The following is a 26,778-nucleotide window of genomic DNA, read 5'->3' as shown; positions in this document are numbered from 1 at the left end:
TGCAGTCGCTGCAGAACGTCAGACTTTCCTGGGGAGCCATCCAGGCAGCTGCACCTTCACCTCCTCTGAACTCCTCATGGAGGACTTTTGCCTCCCCTCTAAGAATCCTTAAAACTCTTAGACTTAGTAGTCCCTGAGTCCTCTAAGATGGCTACCCTCAGAAGGCTGAAATTACCTTTTTTGAGTATTCCCCAGTAGTTTCCTTAGAAAAACAAATATGTTTAGATGCTACTGAAAATGACTGCAGGTGGCTTTTGCTTTTTTTTCCTGTTGCTAAGATTATTGGTCATTGGGGAAATTAAAGAAAATGAAAGAAATCACTACCCTTCAAAATCTCAGTCATATTGTTTTCACACATTTCCTATTACACAGGCTGAGGAAATCCAGAAAAAGTGAAATCGTATTCTGAAATTAAAAAAAAAAAAAAAAGGAAAGAAAACTGGATCTTTCCTTCTTATTTAACTTACAAGTCATAATAAGACATTTTTAGGATGGCAGATTCACTTGCTTGATCTGAAAATGAAGTTATTTGTCAGGCAAGTTCTCTACTAATGTGCCTGGCAACTATAGAGAAAATAAGAGAACTGGAACATCCTAACGCTTGTTTTTGTCTATGGCCACAGAGACTTTGCAGAGCTGACAGATGAAAAATGACTGTGCCAGTTCTGCCACAATGCCATTTATTTCAGTGGTGCTAAGCCTGCTTCTTGACATTCCTCGTAATGAATCTAACAAGGAGGTAAGTACAGTACCAGTGCGTTATTCTAACAGTCATTTTTTACCAAAATCATATGTTAGCCAGCCCTTTAATCTCTTTTCCTTTAGAAGATTGGTTTCTTTTTTTTTTTTTTTTTTTTTTTTTTCCTTTTCCTATCCTTTTTTTAGTCCTTTTACTGGAATCTATATATCTGCACTATCTTCACGTTTTTTTCTGAAAAGTCCTTCATTACAGCAGGAGACAGTGATAATCACTAGGCGCCCTTTCTGAGCAGCTGGAATTCCCCCCTCATTCAATTATCAGTGAGATCTGACCCTGCCTGGCTTGTGAGGCCACTCAGACTCAGATATGGGAACTTGAAGACAGGAGGTAGTATGGCCACGAGAACAAAGATATAAGTAAAGGCAGTGGGCAAAGCATGCTATATTATAATCCAAGAGGATCATGTCTTCTTTTTTGAAAATGAGTCATTATAGCCACAGGAAAATATTTTTTCCTTTTTATTAATTCCATTTTAAAATAGTAGAAAAGGACTGTGTGTACATGTATTTGGGTGCAGGAAAAAGCATGGAGCATTCAATAATTGTAACAATAATTCCCTCAAAATCAGACACCTTTATTCCTATGAACCAGTCTGTCTGAGCACAGTTCCACCGCAGGGTGGTTAATTAATAAACCTTTAGTTAATTGAGATTTCTGCCTGCCAATTCCACAGGGGTTATTACTTAAACACATGCAAACTGCATTTCCATTTAGAGCAACTTTCTGGTTTTCTCTCTTATAAGTACAGTTAATGTAAATTTTCTTCTTTCAGACACTAGACATTAGTACTACAGTGGCATTCACCCACTACACATCATAGCTTGTGATGTATTCCTTGTTACAAATAACCTATGCAGAGCCAGGAGCTGAAACATATGCTATTTTTGCAGAATTGCTTAAGCCCACAAATTTAAAGAAGCAGAGGTCTCTAGTGTCTTTCAAACAAACAATTTTCCTGTAAAAAATTATTGTTTAAAAAAAAAGAATTTTAATGTGAATATTTTCTTTTTCAGTGGGGGTGCCTCTTGTATTATACAAATCTTTTATCACTGGAACTTGCTAAAAAAAAACCCTCTGTGTATCTTCAGTTATAAACAAATTGGGAGATTTGAAACAGAAGATAAATATAATAAAAAATATAAATGGTACAAGTCAAATGAAACCTTTGAAAATTATAGAAACATATAAGTAGATGTGGAAGTATCTTTTCCTTATTTACAAGTGTGAAATGGAAGAAAAGACAGAAGCCAGTGAAAGCATCTATGGCAAAGAGAGGCAACAAGCCAATCTGAATAGCCCAGAGCCTTTACAGGAACCACGAGAGGGCTTTGTGGACATGTAGTTGGGTCAGCATCTAAGATATCGTCTATCTCCAAGAAAAGCTACAGTTTGTGCATTGCCAAAATCAGCTTACACACACACTGCCCTATTGAGGTGCTGAAGGGGAACAGCTAGCCTAAGGGTGGCAGGGAAATCTCATCACCACAATATTTTAATCCACTACCTCAACACTGTCAGTGAAGATAATACTAAAAGTCCATCTAAAAAGGACTTTTTTTTTTTTTTTTTTTAGATACAGAGGCCCACACAGTACTGAGGACTAACTGTTAGTATCTCCACAACAACAACTAAATTGATAGTTAATGGTAATAAACCCAGTGGCCTTTAATGGCCTTTAGTGGGTCTTTACCAGGCAGTTAGGACAGTCTGCTGGTATGAACGGCCCCACCCCATGCTGAATGGAGAACTCTGCTAATTTTCCCCACTAAAGTATATTATTTAAAGGCCTGATTAAAGCCAGTCTCCAGGCAGGTGTGGAGGAAACCAAGGGGAGCGAGGGGACAGCTTACTTCCGCCTTTGCCGCTCTTCTCCATGCGGTACTGGTAGATGTGCAGAGTGAAGAGCATGTGTGAGTTGCGGTGATCCTCCTCGTCGCAGTCCCGCTGGCTGCTGCGACGCGAGGCGATGGCAGCATCGAGGAAGAAGGCAGCCTTCTCTGCCGTGGGGGCGCGGAGCTCGCTCTGATTCTGGAGCTGCGAGTTAACACAAGGGAGAAATGACCTAGGAAATCCCACAGAAATCAACACCACTAGACAACTTCTCGCAGTCAACGCACAATGTGGATACGCTGGCTTCTGAAGGGTTGGAAACAGAGGAGGTGCCTGATGGAATGAGACCCTCCTGACACTGGCAGTGGCAATACCATGTCCTCAGGAGCCCCACAGTTGATTCCAGGCTTCTGAGGATTTTCACCTGGAGTACGTCTGGTGGCTGTTGTTACACACAAACCCCAGCAACTGGAAACCATCCTATAGGCTTGACAGACATATAACTTTGTGCCTTCATTTTCCCAGAATTTTATGCTATTTATGCTTAATAATTATTCATTATTTTGCTGCCTTTTTACCTGCTTTGATGGCTGTGGCAATCACTGTGTCCTTCTGACAGTTAGAAGTGAAAAAAAAAATTTGTGGAAGTCACATCAATCCCAAATTCAACATCTGGAGAAGACTAGCAGGGGCAGGACTATGTGTTGCCCTTCAAAGGGGCAGTCGATAGATAAATCTGGGAAATAACCTGATGGAAGCCTGTGTTCAGCCCCATAGCATGTGGGGAGCAGCACAGAAGATCAGCCTTTTTCTTAACCGTTCATACCACATCGTCATGTACCTGCTCACAACCCAGGGCAATCCATTAAACGGAACAAGGCAGGTCACGCACATACACTCACATTTGCTGGACCTCAATCCCAGTCACCAGCCTGCTCTTATCTCTCTAAAATGATAGACAGCATAGGAGGGCAGATATTATTAACCCCCCATAAGGTTAGGAATGCGTGCATGTTTCATGTCACCTAAGATTAGTTTGGCTGTGGAAGGGATATGTGACAGTGCAAGCTGATGGCATGAGTTTTGGCAGTACGCAGAGCTGGCCCACAGCCCACAGGATAGATTTGTTTTGTCTGGCACAAAAACAGTGAGGAACTCCCATTGTCAGTTTGTTCCCCTGCTGTGTAATACAGCTACAAGCTCTCCTAAAGAAGACAGTGCTCCTATCTTCTCTTCATGACCATTAATCAGCCTGAGGAGGAGTAAAGCCGAGGCCCTGCATGGGATGGGGTGACACAGCTGAAGGCTAAGCTCTCTCTAGAAAAAGGGAGGGGGGCAGGAAGGAGTTAACAAGGCAAGCAGAAGGCAGGCCAGTCTGTGGGCTGATCTCACTAAAGTAAGCAACAAGAAAATGTGCATACTTGGACAAGCCCAATGACAGACAGTATGACATATGGTGGTTACTCATTTGCTACACACGCTGCTGATTTTGCATATCTGTATGGCTATAGTATCATACCCTCCCTTCATCTGAGGATTTTGAGAATTCAGGTGTAGAACACGTGAATGTCACTGTGTCTTGTAAACACATACAAAAAGGCTTTTCTCTTGCAATTTAATTCAGTACTTTACACTGCAAAGACACATAGATGTCTCACGGAGCTACCTTTTCTCCACTGATCCAAAATAATTAATTTTGTATATGGCTGTTCGGTCTGTATCTATATGAAAATAAGCAACAATGATGGGATATTTATTATTATTGTTATTGTGCTTAACTACCTTAGTAAAAAATTAAGCTTTAAGGAGAGGCTAGTTGTTACACAGTTATGTAACATACGTAACATCCGTATGCTAATTCAGATCTTAACTGGCCCATCTATCACCCCAATGGGGACTGTGAAGACTCAAGTCTCCCATCTTACATTCGCTAGACTGCACCCGTTACTGGATATCAGAGGGCGAGATCTCCTGTGATACCGTAAATATCTCATAAAGCACTAAAGCCAGGAGTCAAGTGAGAATGAGAACACTAATTGTTATTTAAAATCAAGACCAACTTTGTAGTCCTTGGGTAGAATCAAAAAGAATGGAAAATATGATCTATGTCCAAAAGGCTTAAACCACAAAGAGATAAAACACACTATTTATTATATTACTTGCTGTTTAAAATCTCATGATTCATTACTTTTGTGGATATGATTCATTATTTCTAGACGCTTGGAGCTGGAAATAGGATACATGACCCTGTAGGTGTCTGTTCCCTAGCCCCTCCGTTGCCCATCCTTGGATAGGCAGTGCTCTGCAGGTTCGGGATGGAAGCAGCCTTTGCCTCTAAGGTTGAAAGAAGGTATTCAAGCTATATCACACTGATTTGCTCCCTTCGCATCTACTCATACAAAAATCAGATTCACTCCCTCACAGACAGCAAAATGAAAGAATTGGCCCTTTTTCCCGTTAAACCAAGAGAGGAAAGAAAAATAGGGCTGCTGAGGCTTTCTAGTGGTTACCTAGGAAATACATGAGCCAGTTACTCATGCCTGCTAAACCTCCAAACCTGAGAAGAGTTTGAGTTATTCTTGGCTTGCCCAGCTTAGGAATTTGTTTCTTGGCAGCAATTAATAAGTAGCGATTAATGCTTCCTACAACATTGCTAATGCAAGGGCTATAAATAATCTAGTTTATAAAGAGATAAACAGCCATATTAATGGCCTCCAGCTATTTGTGCAGTAGTGTAAATATTTTAGCTTGTTGTTTTACAAAAGAGAGATCATGCTTTCTTTCTTTTCTTTTTTTTTAAGAATGAGGTGAATTTTTGTTTGCACTGAAGGTTTTCACATTTTATTGCAAACACAAGCCCCTGCTCAACATCAGTTATACCAGAGGTACAAATATTTAGGCCAGGAGAGCAGATGGCCCTGCAGCTGTAGGTCATAAAGTTCTTGCATGTTTTAAAGTAAACACTTTCAAGTCTATAAACTTTATGCTCTGGGTAGTTCTTGAATTTGAACCATCTCAATAGCTGGGGAAAAAAAAAAAAAAAGTCACACTGCTTGTTTCAGTGTAAAATGAACCTTGGATTCACCTGCATGCCACAAATGGGGTCTTCACAAAGGTAGACACCTGGGGACTGGCCATCTTGCAGGCTGCCTGTAGCCACTTCTGACAACAGGTCTCTCAGATTTTCTTCTTTCCCCCACACTTCCACTGCAGAAATTCGGACTGAGAACCGCGCTCCTGTCTTCTCTTTGCGTTCATTAATCAGCTTGAAGAGCCAGGAAATGGCACAAGGGATTATGCCGAGGTTTTGCATGGAATCATCCTTCCCGATCATGGTGTATGACTTCCCTGTCAGGAACAGGGGGATGGAGAAAAGATAACAACATCACTCACAGGACCTTCACAGCCTTCTGCCAAGAGAGATTATCCTGCACAGCCTCATGAAAACATCTTCTTTGCTACAATAAGAACAGTCAGCAAGGGAGAAAGATAGGCAGGCAGACAAATAGTACATGGAAACCAGAGAGCATTTAAAACTGACAGATGAAATCTTGAGCTGCTTTCAAAAATCATTACCTCGTGCATTCCCCTGACATCCCCCAGTCCCCAGGCAGGGTGCTGCTGGTCCCTACGACACAATGCTGCAGCCTCTGCTGTGGGTGAGTGGTGGGGGAAATCGAGCAGAGTGTGAGTGCTATGGACTCTAAAAGTCCGTGCTGTAGATACTGTTAGTGTGGTATTCTTTGGATACCTTTCACTTCAAAGCTTCATATGCTGGGGTTGGGATTGACATAAACCTGGTCCCAAGATCATAAAGATGTAGCTTCATACAGAAAAAAAAAACCCAGGTACACGTGGCCATTTGGTGCATAAGTGGGTCCACAACAAGAGATATTTTACCTGGGTCTAATCGAGGAACAGAATATAAATTAAACTATTTGAATGCCCAGTCACAGCACTTGAGTAGTGTCATCACAAACATCAAGTACTCGAGTGGATACTCACAGCCTTTACACAGCTTGATAAAAGTGGTATTTTGGCAATTGGTCTCCAATACCAAGCACTTTTGTAAAGCTGTAGATCACTGTTGGATCATTCATTAACAATTCACTGTTGGCAATTGAAGACAATGGTAAAAATTGCTATAGTAGTCAGTGGATGGAATGAAGCAACAACTCAATGATAACTTCTGTTTCAAAGAGCACACTGTCCAACATTTAGACAATATGCAGGGCGGATAGATGAGTAAGCGAGAGGTAAAGGTGTCGTACAAGATCATGCACAGTGTACTGCTTTCAAATACAGTTACTATAGACAGACAAATGAAAGTTTGTTTTCCCTAATGTAATGTACTAACAATCTTGGGTTAAAAATATTCACTTTGCTGCTTGAGTAGGGAAATTTTAACAATACCAACCAAGTTTGGCATGGCCAAAGCAGAACACACAGCCATCTGCCCCATTGACCACAGACTGGATCACCTCAGCCACAGTCCCAGCACATACTTCAGCCTGTCATGGGTATTAAAAAAAAAAAAAAAAATTAACAATAATAAGGAAAATCAATAGGGTATTTTCATTGGAAAATGGTTGTAATGTCATCAGTGCTCCAGATAGCATGTTGAAGTATCAAAAATTCTAATCCTGCTTGTCTCATTCATGTGATCCATGCTGTTGGTGGGAATGACATTACTTGTGCAAGCACATGAAGCAGGACTTTTGGTCTGTGTCAAGTTTCACTTGCTAAAGCATCAACGTCCTTTGTGGGGTTGAACAAGATACACGTACTGTAAGGGGATGTGGTTGGCTTCCTAGAAATGCCTATTTAGGGGACTTTAAAAATACAATTTTTTATAAAAAAAAACAATCAAATACTGAGGAATTTTTACAGGCTCTATTATTTACCCAGTTACGGACTGAGTTCAATTCCACTAGCAGGTGGGTAAGGAATGTAAGGCGAACAAACAGCCTCTTTGGTATGAGGTATGTAGCACTTCTGAATTTTTCTCTACGCTATTATGAGTCTTCTTAGCTTTTAGCAGCAGTAGGCTCCATCCTGAAGACTGTAGCAATATTTTAAGAAGCACAACACACAAATTTACCTGGGCATTCTTAGATTTAAAGTTCAAGCAGGCCGAATGGTCTACAGTCCTGCAGGAACTGCCTATCAACAGTGGGTGAAACTAAATCAGAATTCACAGTTTAGGTTTTTATGTGAAGCACTTCGCGTTTGATAATAAATCATGTAAATTCACCTAGATCATGGGTATTTCCAGATCATCTCTATAATTGTAAATAAAATAGGCCAAGAAAGGGACTGTTCACAGGCCAGCCCTTGCACTGCATCCAGGCACTAGTCAGGGAGGTGCTCACTGCCTGGACCAGAACTAGCTCAGGGACTGACCTAATGACACAATCATGTGAAAGGGCTTTAGCTGGCCCCGTGTCCTAGCACTGTTCAGTTTATGAGCACGGAAATAGCCCCTACAGTACTGTTTTCTAATTATATTTTGCAATGTTGCTTTACTCTACTACTGTCCTCCTTATGACATTTGGGTAACATAGTTCATCAAACCAAAGAAGTCTAATAAAAATAAGAAATCTGAATATATAAATATGAATAAAGATATGTGGACTAAAATCCCCATCCTCCTATTGCAAACTCTACAATAAAACACTGTATAAATAATCCTTGACTTCTTAATGAATAGAGAACTGCAGTTCTGATCAGATTGCTGTATACATCAAATAATAAGATCTTATAATATACAATAACTTGTTGATATTGAGGATTGAGGATTTCTAGGCACCATTTAGCACATTTATTGCACATATAATTTTAGGAGCAATAATTTACAGTAAAGAACAAATAAAGCACACAAATATCAAGATACAAGTTAATAAGCTGATTTTGTTATTGATGACATTGGGGGACCAAATTCAGCCCTGGTCTAACTCCACTGAAAGTACTACTGTTGCAGCAGAAACGAATTTGTCTCTGGTGCATGCTATTGTTTAGATAACTATTCTGATCATATGTTGCCTACCTGTGATGCATCTTGGGGGAAAACTGCATCAAAAGCAAACATCTTAGGTGGAACCTGGTTTCCCCTTTTCTGGAAAGCATTCTGACCTCCACAAGCCAACGGGTCATACAGCGTGATTTGCTTCTTACGGGGGTCAACTTTTAAGAAAGAGCTGGACTCAGACGTGTCTCTGGCAAGCGTAGAAGAAATGCGCACCATGACTTTGACCTGTCAGCAAACACACAAAAAGATAACCACATTTGATTAGTGTATTGGATGCTCCAGACTGGTATATTGAATGAACTTTCCAATTACAATTGATCAAACCATACTTGCTTGCTGTAGCTAGTGTCACAGTGGAAGTCAGTGAAGACACAGGAATTACTATAGGCAGAATTTGGCCTAAAATACACAGGGAATAAAGCCAGAACTCATCTCCATCTACTTGAACAAGCAACTTGTGTATTTGGAATTACAAGGTACATCATGGTGGTTTAGTGTCGATGTTAGACAAGTACAATGATGAGGTATTACATCACCTTGTCTTATTCTCAATATAAATTGAAAATTAACTGTACCCCAGTGGCCCAATTAAGAAAGCTGAAAGGCAATCTAGACTGCTAAGCTATCAGAACCTCTGTGGGTTCTACGAAGCAGTTTGATCAATAAAGCAAGCACATTAAAGCCAGATTTGTAATTTACACCTTTCCAATTCTAATCCAAATGCAAAGAGCTGAAATGCTCAGTTGTAAGTGTCATCATCAAAGAGCTGTGAAAAGAGCCCTGTTTTAATGGTTAGATTTTGAAATTATTGTCAAGGGAGTGGAATGTAATAAGTGATAAAAGATTTGTTAAAACATGTTAGTTCACAATTCATTAAATGGCTACATAATAAGACGTTCCTCCTAAGACAAAAATACATCTTCACGGATTTGATAAGGTTATACTGTATCCTCAGCCCCATTGGTAAGCAATTTAGATGTAAGTAAAATTGATGACAGCTGGTCTAGCTTTGGTTCTCCCCATAAATTCACCACTTGCAGACACATGGGTTCCTGAACTTTAGAAGGCAAACATCTCCACCAGCTCTTGCCTCTAGCCAAACCTGCACACAATTTCTCCTAGAGCAGACTGGCTTTCACACCAACCAGCCAGAACTTTTATCCAAATGTTCCTTAACTGTATGTATCAAACCTGCCTGTGGTTCTCATGCAAGTGACCAGAAAGGGTCACCTCAGCACAGGGTGGGATCATATCTGCTGTTGGAATGGCAGATGCACCCCATGAGGAGGTTGGAGCCGAAAAGGTTGGATGAGGCTGCAGCTTCTGTTGGCCTCATTGAGACTGGTGCTCTTTGTATGGAGGTCTCACTACATGCTGCCCTAAACTCACTCCACATAGAAATAAATCATCTACTTTGAGAGGTAAAGTCTGGGCAGATTAATTTTTGACACAACTGAAGACAATGGAATGATACCAGAGATTAATTTGGATTATTCAGTATTTTTGTAATGTTTTTTCTAGATGTCTGTGAGTCAAAATGGTAAATTGGCTCCACATGTTTTAAACCTGGGAAAAGAAGTTATCATTAGATGGTGAAATGGTCACAAATCTGTGCACGTGATTTCAGTTTTCCACAGTTAGTTGAGAGAAAGAGGTAAAATACAGCTTGGGTGTGAATGCGTTCTCCTCTCAACTGCTCAGCGGAGCTGCTTATGAAACCTAACCTCTAGCTGGAAAAAGCCCCTTCCAATATTTTGCCAAAGGCATTCTTCTAAACCCAACCCTAAGGAGAGCTGATTTCTACAGAGGACAAAGGCAGCCAACACGCGTGGGCAGTCCGCATGAACTAAGCGAGGTTTGAATGTTTATTCCAGCTCTAGGTCTCCTGGCAGCTCAGGAGGGAGGCACTAGTCACGTTAGCAGTAATGAAGAGAGCACAGCAAGAGCAGTATCAGTCTTGATCTGTTTTCCTGTTTTCAGCTTTGGATGCCTTTGGCTTTTTCTACAGTGTCCCACCTTTTTAAAAAGATGTCAATATCAAGAGCATCAGACTGATCTTCTGGAAACCCAAATAAGTGCTATTCTTCAACTACTTTAAATAAAAAACTTGCTCTGCTTTAGAGAACTATTTCCCTATAAGTTTAGGTGTATTTTTGGCTGCTATGAATCCATGTCCTGCAGATCCTTAGTCCTGTGTGCAAAGGAAAGTTAACTGAAAAGCCTGGGGCTAAGTTTCTTTAGGCTTTGGAAAATAGCTAGTGCATGAAATTTAACAACCCTTCTTATACAGGTGGTCTAAGAGCCCTTTCTGGCCTCAAACTGTATCGGCATTCAGTTTTAACTTCAGCTACACCATTTCTGTTACAGTATAATATCATCAGCTTGGGTCCTGATTTAAACCCGTTCACACAAAATCAGATTAATACCTGTCACTTCTTACTGAAGTGATACTGCAAATCCTCCTAACTTCCAACAGCTATAATGACAGAAGCTGAGGCAAGAGGTTTTTCTTTCCCTGGAGTAAAAGACCAATTTAACTGAAATCATAAAAATTTACTAGCTTCAGATAAACTGAATGAACCACTATAAAAGAAGAGCTCACCTCAGAAGTCCCAGAAGTTGTCTAACAGCATATGTTTTCTGACCATTTGGCTCCTCAACTCTAGTAAATATAGACATTTCTCAAGAAAATACTCCTATTGCCATGAACCTTTGTATTTCCTGTGCATTGGGGATTTTTGTTTTGAGACTTAATTGTTCATGTGCATTAGGGCAGAGGAACTTCATATTGATTACATACGTGTATCCTGACAGCTGGACCACTTCTTACTCTGAAGCTAGTTTGTTTGCAGGTGGCATGAAGATGTCTGTGCACCTTGGCACAGCTTACAATAGGTAATTCCTCTCCCATCCATACAGACCATCCTACAGGAGCTGATTCCATCCAAGCCAGCTGTCTGATACCTTTGTAGATGGTAGACAGAAACAGGCACTTCTAGCATGTAATTCACACCGTCTGTTTTACAGACCTACTTTCCAGATAAGGTGAGTTGCACTCCACAAGTGCTTCTTGCTTTCTCTGTACCACCGCAAGCATCTTAAATGATTACCTGAGATGGAAGTGCCTACATTGTAGGCCGCCTTAAGTTACTCCTTTTGCTGTGAGAATAATAAAAATGCTTTTCCTGGGCAGCACAGCCTCTGGTCCAAATTCAGTAGCACACACAAATCTGTGTGAGTCTTCGGCAAAAACCACAGGCTAACAAAAATAAAGATGGGTGCGTGAGTGTGATGGACACTGAACACAAGTAGTAGCTGTAGATTATTTGAACTCATCTGGTAATTTGTAAAAATATAGGAGTAAGTTTCACACCAGTGTAACTCTTTCAAATTACCCCTGATTTACATTGCATTAATTGAGAAGACAAAAGGGTCCTGGCTGTGCAAAATACATGTCCTCTGTATGCCATGGGAGCTGTGACTATAGGAAAACTCAACAAGCAAGCAAGTTACAGGCAAACTTCATCCCTGAGAAGCACATATTTGGGATTCAGAACTGCACACATAACTGTGGCACCATAACCTAGGCAAACCAAACCAGATTTAAAACATCTGAGCTAGATGTACCTCCTGAGGAGAAAGGCAGGCTTGTGGCCTGGGAATCAGGCTGAGACTGGGGAGCTAGGACCCCTCCTCACGGCTGTGCCTCAGATCCAGTACAATTGTGAGCTAGGGTGATACAATCTCTGTGTTTCACACTCCCTAACCTGTACAACGGGCTGAGTTGCAGCTTACTTCACTGCAAGGCATGTGGATACAGTCAGCCCTTACAGGGCTCAAAGGACTGGCAGTTGCCATTAGGTAGGCACTCCATTATCAAATGTAATTATGCGTGTAACCTAAACCCAAGGATTCATGCAAAACATTTCCCAGCAGCGGTTATGACAAGAGTAAATCAACTAAGCTACAGCCGTAGAAACGATGGGAGACCACGGCCTCCTGCTCTGCTGTTTCAGAATCCTTCGTGCAATTTATAGCTGGGGGTAGCTGGGGAAGGGTCAGAATCCACGCTGGCCCCAGCATTCCACGTCACGGGGGAGGCAGCGTGAGAATGGGCGAACGTCACTCAGCCAGCTATGGGGATAGCACAGGAACTTAATGGACTTAAAAGACTTCAGTTCAATTTAAGGAACAGACAGGCTGAAGATCACAGAGCTGCTCTGGGGAAGGCAGAAATACAGTACAGTTAATTTGAAACTAACTGAACAGTGAAGTTTAAGAACTCGAATACTTCATGCTTGCAATTTATATTTAAATAAACTGTAAATTGAACTTCTCCTTAAAAAGAAGAAAGCAGGTTTTCTGCTTCACTTCCTATATGTCATTACCCCTTTAGTCTAATGCTACAGTTTCCCACTAATCTCTTGTAATTGAAGGCTTTAAGAGATACCACTTGCGATTAATGGGACCACTCAGTCTGCCAGAAATTCTTATTTGAATCCCCAGCGTTCAGTCCTTGGCAGCACCCAGCCTTAGACGCACCTCTGACTGTTTCTACCGAGAAACATGAAAGCAGTCTCCTGAGACACGCACTGTAGGTAAAACAAACAACCTGGGCCTAATTTTGATCTAATTTTACACTCATGCAAATCTGGCTGCACTCAGCAAGAATTACCCTAGCTTAAGAGTGGAGAGAGAGAATAAAAGAAAAGGTCACTTGCTCTGCATCACTATTGTACTTCTGCCAGGATATAACTTCACCTCTTAATTCTGCTCATGCTGGAAGGATTTTGTAATGTTTTGAAGTCACAGGATTGCATTTGACAACTATTCAATCCAACAGGACCCCAATTTATTTCTCTGGATCTCAGTTCCTGCCTACAAAGATTTGTTCTGTTCTTGAATGAGTTTTACAGTCATTGTATTTCACAGTATCACTCACAATGTGCAATGCCACAAATGCCAGCAGAATCAGAGCTGTACTGTTTAGGTTTCCTCAACAGACTTTCTTTTTATTTTTGTGTATGTATTTATTTTATGCATATGTATGTGTGTGCACTTAAACTACATGCACTATTTTAAAAATGCATATACATTTTCTGAATACATGAAAAAATTTAATATAGATACACTTTTAAGAATTTTTTCTCTAAATCCTAATTATTGGTACTGAAGAGTTCCTTCACAGGTACCATTCAGTAGCATGAAGGGAAGATATAGGGGAATTGCTGTGATATCACTATATTTCTGTACTGTTAAAATAAGCACAGATCTTTTAATCTGCTCTATTACAACTTCAGCTGCCTGACCACATTCCTCTGCCTTCTCATTTTTATCTAACACATCCCTGTATACACATCAACTATTTCTTGAAAAGGGAATTTGCTAATTGCAAGATTTTCCCTTGCTAAACTCAATTTGTGACCTACCATGGACCTTTTGTTGTGTTCTTACTCTGTGGAGGACAAAGGTTCATCAGGCTCTGCAAAGCAGAACAACTGGTGCCATAGGGAGAAAAACCGTCACACCAGACTTTGTTAAGAGATTAAATTAAAAAAAAAAAAAAAAAAAAAAAAAAAAGAGTCCAGTCCAGCCCCAGACAGTGATGCTCCCGTGTCTCCTGTGCCCACAGGGGTCTGTCTGGAGGACCAGCAGTGAAAAGAGCACGGAAGGTGGGAGGGGTGTCAAATCTGTATCAAACACAAATAACAACAAACAGAGGCTGGAATGAGGCAACACAAGCAAGTGCAGATTGACACTGAGGATATTATCACTTCCTTCTACTCTTGCCTGGAAGATTTAATTTGGGCTTCATTTATCTAATTACTGCAGGGACAGGGCTAGACAGCTGTTGCTTTGGGCACTGTGCTTGCCTTTATAAGCTGCTTTTCTCATCAAACGTTTGAGCAGCTTCTGCTGGACATGTGCTGGGTAGGGGCGGGAGGCAGGAGCGGCGGTGCAGTGGCGGGCGAGACGGGCCAGCCGAGGCGAGCAAGCTGTATTAGCACTCCATCAATGTAATGGCAATCACAGGCTGCAGGAACAGCCTTATTGGAGGTTAATGAAGAGTGGGGTTTGTAATTTCTCACTGCTATGGTTGTAAATAATGGTGGCAGGCATGCATTTTTGCTGTAGTCAGCCACAAAATACTACAGTACAAGAAAATCTGTGACACCCCAAACACTTAGGCACATGCATGCTTTGCACGATGGATGTAAACTAGAAGCCTTTCTATAGTGCCCAGAGAAGATGTAAACAGTCTGTTATGTGTTTTAAAAGATCTTCCTTACAGATCATGAGACAATTAACTGATCATGCTAAAATGAAATCTAGGAGGTCAAGATAAATAGGCTGAGCCAGAATGAGACGAGCACAGAACTGTATGAGTGGGACTTGTTCTAATGGTCCAAGTCTCCTGGTCACATCTGGGGAAAAAAAATACAGACTCAGGTAATTGATGCCAGTGTAAGCTGGTCAGGAAAGCATGCATAAACAGGCCTCATTGTCCTCTCTTTGTTTTCACAAATTCTTGTAGGCTTCAGTGCTTCACTTTAGCACAAATTAGAAAATGCTCAGGCCCACTCACTCATGTTCTTTGTGGAAATGGCTGTTGCTGCTACTGAGGCTTTGGAAAGGCAGTGAAAATGATTGAAAAAGCAACACCATTAGAGCTTGCAGGCCTCCTCTTTTTTTCCAGTTGTCCCTCTGTTTCTTTCTTGTGTAATTGCTGAAACTCTACCAGCTCATCAACCCCATCCTGTACAGCAGTTAAACCAATTTGCACTTGTGGCCGTAATGGGAAGTGGTGTAACGTACTGTCCCCAAACACCAATCACATTATTGGAAAAACTTGCCCTTATCAGGATTGTACCCTTTTTCAATTGGATGATGTAACTTTATTAATAAAATCTGATGCGAAATACACTCAGGTCACAGGGCATGGCTCAGTGACTTCTTGTCTTGTTTGTGTCAGCAGTAGCTTTGAGTTTTGTCACTAGTTTGGTATGGTCAAAAGAGAGTGTGGGAACAACATAGGATCAGCTGGCAAATCTTGTCTTCCCTGCAGTGGATCTGCAGATATGTAGACATGCGCCTACTGGTATAGTCAGCAAATGTCCTACTTAAGCCTCTAACATACTACTACAAAAATTTATTCTGTTTCTCTCACCCCAGTAAGAACTTATTTTTCTGTGCTGAGTAGCAAGTACAGGTGGCTGCCATGAATTTCAAGAGCTCTCCATTTTCTTGGCATCAGATCTCTTTACCTTTCAAAATCAAAGATATTTTGCTTCACTTCAGCTATCTTTCAGAGTAGAGCTTCCCCCCTTTCCTTTTTTTCTGCATAATACAACCTTTTTAAAGGGGTCTTTAGATGGAGAGTATCTATCTAGTAAATTAAACATGGCAAAAACTGTTCCCTGGCACAAAATATGCCAGCATCCTTCTGGTAATTCTCATCCTCTGCTATGGTGTGGCCATATCCAATGATCTGACAAAATGGTCCTTTGCCCACACCAATTTTAAAACCATGCCTGAAATTGTTTGGAAGAGCAGTCTAGTGACCCAACACCATGCCAGGGACCTTGTTAATAATGCAAGAATATGGATGATTGAATGCCAGTGCCCAGGAATTTTTCCCGCTCCTCTTTAATTTAGTTTATATCCTGTACTGGTTTTGGCTGGAATAGTTAGTTTTCCTCACAGTAGCCCCCCTATAGGGCTATGTTTTGTATTTGTGCTGAAAACAGTGTTGATAACACAGGGATGTTTTTGGTGTTGTTGCTGAGCAGTGCCCACACAGAGCCAAGGCCTCTTCTGCTCCTCACACCACCCCAGCAGCCAGTGGGCTGGGGGTGCACAAGAAGCTGGGAGGGGACACAGCTGGGACAGCTGACCCCAGCTGGCCAAAGGGATACCTCATACCGAGTGATGCTGTGCTCAGCAGTAAAAGCTGAGGTAAGAAGGAGGAAGGGGAGGATGTGCAGAGTTGATGGGTTTGTCTTCCCAAGTAACTGTTATGTGTGATGGAGCCCTGCTTTCCTGGAGATGGCTGAACACCTGCCTGCCCATGGGAAGTAGTGAATTTATTCCTTATTCTGCTTTGCTTGTGCATGCAGCTTTTGCTCTTTCTAGTAAGTTACCTTTATCTTAACCCAAGAGTTTTCCCTTTTACCCTTCTGTTTCTCTTCCACATCCCACCAGGAGGGAGTAGGTGAGCGGCTGTGTGGAACTGTGATGCCCGCTGGGGTTAAACCACAACGCAGTCCCAGCCACAGAGATGGACATATGGCACAGTTTGACCATATTTTCCGTATTTTAAGTTAAATACAAGCAACTCAGGTGGTGCAGTAGTGGCCTCCCAAGCATGCAATGTGCCATATGTTGCTCTCTTCATATTTCAACCTGGCTTAGTATTTACAGATCCTACAGACAGATCCATAAAACCCAGCAAACAGCACCAGCGAGGCAAGTCTCCCTAAAGGAACTTCTCTGCTCTTGTGATTGATGACACGGCTGTCATAATTCTTGCTGTCTACACAGGGTTGCCATCAGCGCCTGGGGGAGGAGAGAGCTGGCAGTGGCGAGTCACTTGGCTCTTTTTCACAGGTGATGCTTATATCCTGCTGCAGTGTAGAAAAACTGAAGAGAACTTTGCTTCACTCAAAGTGTGTGAGTTTTCCTCTTAGAAACCTGCCCTTCCAGCAAAACACAAAAGTAGCGCCTTGGCATCTGCAAGGACTGGTGTTGATAGAAAGCAGTAGCAATATCAACAGTAGCAATATCTCAAGCATGCTCACTGATAATTATATCTGCTAAGAGCCCCAGTTTCCCTTTATGTGAAACTGTGAAGAAGGTGCACAGGATGTGGCTTGGTAAGTTTAAGCAGGCAAATCATCTCATCCTTAATAAGAGAAAGGGTGGCACCAAGAGCTTTGCATTATGTGTTCTCAGGTGAACAGGAACTCCCAGATGCACAAGGCTCTCTATTTTTTTTGTCTAAGGAAACAAGAATGTCTGTGGAAAGAATGCAAGAAAAGACAAAGTTTTCCTTATGCATGTCTTTGAGATGTCTTTTCAGTGCTAGAGAAACAAAGGATATGCAGGTATTGCATAGAAGATGTATAATCACAATTGTAAGCTTTTGCATTATTTATAAAGATGATGTCCATGACTGCATACAAAAGAAGATTCCCCAGCCTGCACATAACAGTGTATGGCATAGCACCATAAATAATGAGTAGCAATGCAATCAGATAAGAAGGATTTACATTATTTAAACCAAGACAGAAGAAGTGACAAATTGCAGTTTAATGCAGATAAGTGTGGAAAAAGATGTGTAAAGCTTTGGAGTGGCAGTTGGTAATGACAGCCAGTAAATAAAAGTGATGTTTCATGCTACTGACAAGGAAAAAGATTTGGGAATTCATGGGAAGGAAAAGAATACCAAAGAAAGCAAGGGGCCGCATTACTAAAGAGAGTCTATATAGTGTAAGGAGGTACAATTATCACATTAGGCAATATAAGTGAGATAACTAATAAGTGCTTCAGTATTCAGAGGAGAAATCCAGTCTCCAGAAGGGGAGTATAACCATTCTCCAGTGCCATACATTGCATGAAACAATCAGCAGAAACTTCAAATGTTAGAGCTGGATACTTGTCCTGGTTTAGGTCCAGCAGGTCATAAGCGCCATGAAGCCACTCAGTCACTCTACCCTCTTCCCAGCCCCCCTCAGGATGGGGAGGAGAAAATATAATGAAAGGCTCATGGGTCAAGATAAGGACAGGGAGAGATCACTCACCAATTATAGTAATGGGCAAACCAGACTTGACTTGGAGAAAAAAAAATAATTTGATTTGTTACCAATCAAATCAGAGCAGGATGATAAGAAATAAAACCAAATCTTAAAAATACCTTCCCCCCACCCCTCCCTTCTTCCTGGGCTCAGCTCTGCTCCTGATTTCTCTACCTTCTCCCCCGAGTGGCTCAGAGGGATGGGGAATGGGGGTCATGGTCAGACCATCACACATTGTTTCTGCCGCTCCTTCCTCCTCAGGGGGAGGGCTCCTCACACTCTTCCCCTGCTCCAGCGTGGGTCCCTCCCACAGGAGACAGTCCTCCATGAACTTCTCCAATATGAGTCCTTCCCATGGGCTACAGTTCTCCACTAACTGCTCCAGCATGGGTCCCTTCCACAGAGTCATGGCCTCCTTCAGGTGCAGCCACCTGCTCTGGCATGAGGTCCTCCCCAGGCTGCAGGCGTATCTCTGCCCCACCGCTGATCCCCATGGCTGCAGGGGCACAGCTGCCATCTTGCCACGGGCTGCACCACGGGCTGCACCACAGGCTGCACCACAGGCTGCAGGGGAATCTCTGCTCTGGCACCCTCCACCTCTTTCCTTCATTGCCTTGCTGTCTGCGCAGTTGTTTCTCTCATATCCCACTCCTCTCTCCGCTGCTGGTCCACCACTGTTTTTTTCCCCCTTTTCAGTACATTTACATCAGAGCCCCTCCCACCATCACTGACAGGCTCAGCCTTGGCCAGCAGCAGGTTTGATTTGGAGCAGGGGAAGTTTCTGGCAGCTTCTCATAGGAGCCAACGCTGCAGCCTCTGCTGCACTACCAAAACCCCACCACACAGACCCTGCACAATGCTTTAGTGAGAAATTTAATACATTATAGTGTCACTGAATTCAGCAATAATTCCTTATTTACGTGCAAGTATATGAGATGAGAATTTGACCTTAGTCAGGAAACACCACCAACAAAATGAAACTTGAAAAAGGAAGAAATTATAAAACCTGCATCCAAGCAATGACATGATTTATATTGTTAGTGAACCTTTCACCTGAAGATCCTATAGGGCTTTGCAAACCCTTCTGTTAGGATTAAGACATATATTTACAATTATGCTCATTTTTCAATGGCAGAAATAAAATATAAGAATAAATGAACCGCCTAAGATCCCAGGAAAACCTTACTTTACCTAAACAGACTAACTGAACTGTAGTTCTTCCCTTTCTTATCCCATAACTGTAGGCCATAATGTTTACAACGACATAAACATGATATTAAATTTACTTTTTCTTTCATGTTGTATCCTATTTAATACTACCTGCATGTTCCTATCTTTAGCAGTGGTACGGGGAGGCACAATAACTGCAGAGCCTGAGCAGCCAGTCACTTAGAATTAATGAGATCCATTTGTAATGCTTTATATTATCTCTGACTAAAATGCATTTGTTGAGCTTTAACAGAAATCCATGGAACAGATTTTTATGGTGGGCTTGTTTTCGCATGCCTCTGAAACAAACAGGATTATTTATTGTGCCTGAGACAAGACAATAGCATACAAGATGCATCTAAAGGTTCACATAACTCCATAATATTCCATCTCCAACAGTGACCCAACAGTCTGCCCTGCGAGCCTCCCACTGTGGTGGTCTGCACTGATGTCCCTCTGGTCCCCTCCAAGCTGTGCTCTGCCAATACCCACATGGCTCATGTGCCACTTGCATCCTACCAAGACACAAACTGGGGGGAACTTGTACCATCAGGAGTGAGCCACAGGCTCTGATGAGCCACCTTGTAGTCTCCGTGAAATCTACAGCCTGCTGGGGACATTATTGGGCTTGGGCATGTTCATAGTGCCATTTGTGGGGCGTTGTCACTCCTTTCAGGGGTGGGAAGAGGAGTGCCCCGGAAAGGTTGCCACTGGGTACATCCAGTATATGAAGCTGCCTCTCCCAGCTCCTCCAAAACCTGTTGCTGAGGCTCTGGCTACTTGGCCTTCCTCTTTTTTTTCTTTATTGCTATTATTGTTATTTTTAATGCCTTCCCCAGTCCTAACATTCAATTGCGTTCTGACCAGTAGTGAACATCGTGTTGGCATTTCCAGTAGCCTCTAGAAGGCACTACAACCTGAATCTTACCCCTGAAGGAAAGTAAATCCCAGGAAGTCCTATGTCTGGGCAAATTTGTTCCTAAAAGCTGGGGATCAGCAAGTACAGCATCTGGTGGTACAAGGATACTCTTACTTGGCAAAATCCAAAGACATATTAGCTGAGGCTCCGCTGCTGGTACAAATGATCTCTGTATTGTACTCTGTGATATTGGTTTCTGGGCATGTGTCTGACCCCAGGTACAGTGCAGCTCATCTCCACTGCATCCTGTGTTCCCATGGGAAGAAATCCATGTATGCAGGCAAGGAGAATGGTACAGTGTGCTTGGCACTGATCCTGGTCTCTCTGATCGCAGAACCAAGGTATAGGGACAGTAACACTTGTACTGAACATAACTAGACAAATAACAGAAGCAAAATTATACCAAATCAGAGAGGCAGATAAACAAAAAAAATGGAAAGAAAACTCAACAAGAGCCCCCAGGTGAGAACTAAATGGAAGCAGTACTTTGACAAATTAAACTTGCCTCACATCTTACACCCTCAGCTGTAGTATACAGGATAACATTGCTGTTGACCCTCTTCCTTGACGAATGCAACTCTATAGCAATGAGAAACAGCCAGCAAAGCCCCTCTCTGCCTAGTGACCCCTACCACTAATGATTTCATCCATTGCTTGCTGCCTTGTTAAACGGTGTAATAAATAACGTCAGTGTTTGTGAATAGACCAGGTAACTAACCACTTGCCCCAGAATGAATATCCAGTGCTTGTTCATAGTCTTAGTACATGCCCTCAGTTGTAATTCTGCAGTCTTAATTCAGGCAAAATTCCCATCGTCTTCAACCTCAACTGCCATTTCCTGACTTTTGAGTGCTTAACCATGCAACCTGAACATTCCTTTAACGTTGCTGTTTGTCAGTGGAATAATTCATTATGTTGTGTGTAGCTTATGGACTGTGTAATTCTTTCAAGCAAGTAGTAGCTTTTAATGAATGGCACCTGATCAATAACGCAGAATTCAACATTTGAGAATAAATAAAAAGCCTTTTTCATGAGGGGCATCTGTAGGAAATGTCAAAACCATTTATCAAGGGTCCAGGCTGATAGCCTGCAGCTGCTGTCCACAAGAACTATGAAAACAAACTTTGCTGAGTCCTGTAAACATGGTGGTTTTTTTTCTTGAGTGTAATTAGCTTTTCCCATGACCAAAACACGAAATAAGGACTTATTGAGTATGAATGCAATGGTCATTACCAAAGCCTTTTTAAAGCAAAACTTTGCCATAATAGTACCTTGTCCCTAAGCTGCTAGTTATATAGGACTATTTTATCTTGTTTTCCAGGTGCACCTTTGAAACAATCCTCATTGTAACTCTAGACATGCTGAGCTGCTCAATACAAAGGCGAAAAGGCATTTATATTTGGGTTTCAAAAACTGACATTAACAAGACAATTGGACAAACATTACAAACCAAGGCAATGGTAAACACTTTACCTCTTCCTGGTACCTAGGTGAAGCATCTATCAAAGGAGCAACCAGTTTTGACTGTTATGTTTTATTTTTCTTAATAAATGATCTAACAGAGAAGCATGGGGCAACTCCAGCCCCTTTGCTGATAATTTGCATCCAGTGGTAAGTGGAGTAGCAATAGTTAAGGGCTATGTTCATATTTGTCAATAGTGATTAAGATGATGAAAACAGAGGTTTAATTAAGTTTGCTTTAGTCCTACATGGTTTAAAAAGAATTGTAAGTGGCAAAGTGATCCTTCCTTGTCAAATCCTAAGTCTCCTGTGATCAGTTTTCTAGGCATGCTATTTAAATAACTAATAATCTAGTTCTTGACTCTACATATACAAGCAGGGCTCTTTCTACTGCACCAGGATGGGAACTGCATCAGCCATGTAAGCTTACTTTCTAAAGATCAAGCTCTTTGATCACTGAAGTGCTGCTCAAGAAGATTTTACCTTCAGCTAGCCTGATCTACACTGATTTCTCTCTTTCTGATGCAGACAGTGATCTGATGGTGGATAAGAACAAGCAGATGATCTTGCTGAGATTGGGTGGGCAACAATTCTACGGCTCCATTCCCTCTCTCTCAGAGGTGGGTAACAGAGCTGACTGCTTCATTCCTCTGAAATCTTATTATTTCCAGTTTAGTTGCAATGATGGCACCATGAGCCAATAATGAGATCCAGCACTCTCAAAACTGACATCACTCAGCAAAGGTGTTGGTGCTTTTGATGGGTAACAATTCCTGCAGAGACGCTGCATCTCTGTTGACACTACTGGAGATGTCCTAGCTATTACACCAAAAACTTTTTTTTAAATCCATCTCTTTAAACAGTCCTTTTCCACCTACTACAAAAATTTCTACTGCAACACTGCTATTTGTTACGGGTATAACTCCATGCCAGACAATGGCTATGAAAGTAGCAGTTAGTGCACACATTTCACAAATGATTGAAGCAACTAGCCTTCTCTTGAGCAATAAAGGGATCTTTCATTTTAAGATAATTCATCTTCCATGCTTGTCACTACTGTAGCTTAGTATCAAGGAAGAAATGATCTTTGATGCCTTGTAACATTTTGTCACTCATCACAAAATAGAGAGATTAATGAAGAAAAAAAAAAGGGAAGGGGTTGAGGGGTTTTTTAAGAAGCATCTTCCCACAGTAGATTAGAGCACAGGCAGAACAAATACGCAAGGTAAAGTATATTAGAAGGATAAATGGAGAAGATACCCCAACAGGTCACACTCACAGAGAGATTTTTTAAAGTGCAGCATAGAATGAAGCTTGATGAAATAATCAAACTTTAAATCTAAACATGATCCTAAATCAGCATTGTGTGGTAGGGAAGGAGTAGGCTCTACTGCCTTTCCTGATGGGTGAAGGATGGTTTTACACCACAAAACCTGAAAAGGTATGTCTTGAAGTAAGTGGCACTGCCTGAGTACAGACTGACATATGCATCAGGATTAAATGTGAGAAGCACAGAAAGCGAACGTGGCCAGGATTGGGCCAGATCCAAATGAGAGTCATGCCAACCACAACATTCAGATTTTCGTTGGTGGAGCCAAAAACACTAACTTGGATCAACTTAGTTTTTCCTCACTTCTTTCAGTACATAAAATCCTTCCAAATAGTTCCTGGAATTGACAGTACCACATTTACACAGAATGGACCACAAATCTGCCCGGCTGAGGTGCCTCAGATATAGTCACAGGGATTATGACAGTTATTACGGTGAAAAATTAACAATGTGGCTTTTTAATTAATTGCAGTTCTAAAGCTGCCTTTATCACTTGTTGTCCAGTACTATAGCTTTACATCAGCCCTTCGTTATTTTAAAGACTCTTCTCGCAGCAACACTCACATGCGAGTGCTGCAAACCATTCAGCTCTGCGCTTACTTCTTTAATGGTCAAGCGTCTTGCATTCTTACACAATATTTTTGCTACAAACAAAAAAAGGTGGGATATAGATCTTACTTTGGACAGTGTGCACCTCGAGTATATTTACATCTGGCTTTTGATTCACGTTATTCAATAACATGAAGCCTAATAAATGGTAACGTCATGGTTCACACACACTCTGTCTACACCACTGCTCTTGTTGTGTTTCTGTTAAATGCTGCACATGTTACCTGACTGCATGTGAATGCGCATTAGCTCATATTCTATACAAGTTTTGGTAAGGTGAATATTGTGTATGAACTCACCAGAATAAAGGAAATGCATTCTGTCATTAATTTCTACCAATTTGCTTAGGTGCTGCAAGAAATGTGGTCTCTGTCGAGATGCTTCAGGACATATTCCATTCACTGTGTAATAACAAGACAGGGTGCATTTTCAATGGAGTGACTATCTCTGGATGTCCTTGGATAATGTGGGATTCAGTAAGCCTCTTAATATTATTTTAATTAAGCTGTTACAGTCCATCACGTCAAAACACAAAAACACAGATTATATAAAACTGCATTAGGGGACCTTACAAAGCCCTGATTAACGGCCTGATAGGTTGTAAAATGAATCCAAACTGTAAATTTATACCAAGGGCTTTTCTAAAATGTGAATTATTGGCTTGACAGATCATAATAATTCTTTCCAAACTATTCTGGTCTATGGTTCAAATCTTTTCTGTACAGCTCACTGACATGCACAGTAAGTCTAATTTACTATGTCTCTTACTGCATGAACATCCACAGACTGCAGCATCCTCTGAAATCTATTCTGAAATATTGCAAGTGACCAGATGGACAAAAGCATGAGGAAGAAAATGTCATTAATCTATGACTTCCAGATAAGAGTAACTCACAGTTCCTCTTACTAGCTCACCTGGAAGAAAAGTTTCTACCACTAATGAGGTACACCAATGCCTGAACATGTTACATGGAATCTGCTTTATGCATCAGCTACCTTGGCTCTCCAGTGACTTCCACTAGAAAAAAGTGGTTTATCTGCTGTTTCAGGATGCCATTATTCTATAGCTAACACAGGAGAGATATTTCTAATACCTAGCAGATTACATCTAGACTGCTATATTAACATGACCCTCAAAAAACTACTTGAATCCAAAACTTCTTGTCTGGATATACTTTAATCATCTTTAATTACCTCTGAAGACTGGAGCAAACCTCAGCTCATCAGATAGGAAATGTGAGACACTGCAGGTGAAGGCATTCTGGATCCTATGGAGCTCAGCGCCTATAGACCATACAGATGCAACTGGATCAAGCCACCCAGCTCTGACAACTGACACTCAGTGTCACAAATGTCTACAAAACCCATAAAACACAGTCCCCTCTCCCCGAAAGGGCAGGAATGAATTCAAAGTCTGTTTGGCCAAACCTCTACAACATGGCATTTATTTCCCTGAAGTTAAAATTCCAAACTCAGATCAGTCTGCAAATTTTGCAAAATTCCTTTTTTTTTCCTTTGGTCAGAGAAGGACTCTCACTTACACAAATCTAAATCGAAAATTTTTATCTTGTTGCAACATATACAGTTGAAGCTCTTTTTGTTACAAGAAATCACAAATACATTTAAATTTGACAACTTTCTATTACATCTTTAAGGATCCAACGCTCAAATTTCTATTTTGTTGGGACAGGAACTTCAATATTTCAAAATATGATTTTGTTTTGAACAGAAATAAAAATCTGCAAGACTGATATTTTCTGAGAAATTATGAAATTGTTTTAATTTTAAAAGTCTGTGTTGGTAACACAAAGTGTTTTTCTCTCACTGACTTTAAAAATACTTGGAAAATGTAGTTGATACAATGCATTATATAAACAAAAAATTTGAAATGAAAGTACTCCATACCTATGGAGTACCGTCAACCCAAATTTGGTTTTTTTGGCAGGGGAAAAATACCCACGAACAAACCCAAACAAACAAAAAACTAACCAAGCAAAAACTGATTGAAAAAATTTTGTCTATTTTTATTTCAATTGCTAGTTCAACTTTCAGTCAATTTCATCAGTTTTAAATAATCCAGTTAGATTAATATTGGGCACTAGCATAACGTGACAGGGAGTGGCTATCCTGAAACATAGCCACTAACAAATAAAATGACATTAGATAATTAAGTTTTTTCTCCAGTAGACTTAGACCTACTAACTGGGCATGTATTAAACACTTAAGTACTGAAAGAGTTAAGAAAATCCCAGTAGAAAAAAAAAATTAAAAAACCTTTAGAGTCCATAAAACTGAGGAAAATAAGACTGGGCAATGGATACAATAGAAGCATAGAATGGTTTGGGTTGGAAGGGACATTAAAGACCATCCAGTTCTAACCCCCCTGCCATGGGCAGGGACACCTCCCGCTAGCCCAGGTTGCTCAAAGCCTCATCCAGCCTGGCCTGGAACCCACAGCTTCTCTGGGCAACCTGTTCCAGTGCCTCACCACCCTCACAGTGAAAAATTTCTTCATATCCAGATAAAGAGTTCTAATGACACAATTAAATTATCTTTCTGAAGTAGTGTAACATGTATTTTGTAGGCCTAATCCACGCTTCATTACTCTCTCTAGAGATGCACACTCAATGTCTACATACATTCACCACATTTCCCCATTAATAAAAACAATTTATTATCTTAATATGAAACAAGATGAGTTTAAAAAAGATAACCCCAAAATCCAGCATAGAAGCCAACACATTTTTTGTGCAGAAAACTTTGAAGTTTCTGTAGGGATATATGGCATATTACCCTGAATCTACATTTTCCAGGGAGTCTACAAAGGAAAAGCAGGAA

The 26,778-nt window shown here is 41.1% G+C and overlaps 1 protein-coding gene across 1 annotated transcript in view; it reads right to left on the bottom strand.

The window, feature by feature from the left end:
- The window catches only part of KIF26B (kinesin family member 26B), a gene marked incomplete at its 5' end in the record, with an annotated part of 194,608 nt that overhangs the window by 51,320 nt on the left and 116,510 nt on the right, over positions 1-26,778 (bottom strand). The window contains 4 exons of the mRNA XM_010082769.1: positions 2,611-2,794; positions 5,676-5,938; positions 7,008-7,101; positions 8,637-8,843. Of these exons, the coding sequence (XP_010081071.1) occupies positions 2,611-2,794; positions 5,676-5,938; positions 7,008-7,101; positions 8,637-8,843 (748 nt within the window). The remainder of the gene's footprint in view (positions 1-2,610; positions 2,795-5,675; positions 5,939-7,007; positions 7,102-8,636; positions 8,844-26,778) is intronic.

The sequence above is a fragment of the Pterocles gutturalis genome, unplaced genomic scaffold (assembly GCF_000699245.1).
Source record: "Pterocles gutturalis isolate BGI_N339 unplaced genomic scaffold, ASM69924v1 scaffold730, whole genome shotgun sequence".
NCBI classification, from domain to species: Eukaryota; Metazoa; Chordata; class Aves; order Pterocliformes; family Pteroclidae; genus Pterocles; species Pterocles gutturalis.
The sequence above is the reverse complement of the archived record's forward strand: the minus strand, read 5'-3'. Positions and strand labels throughout refer to the sequence as shown.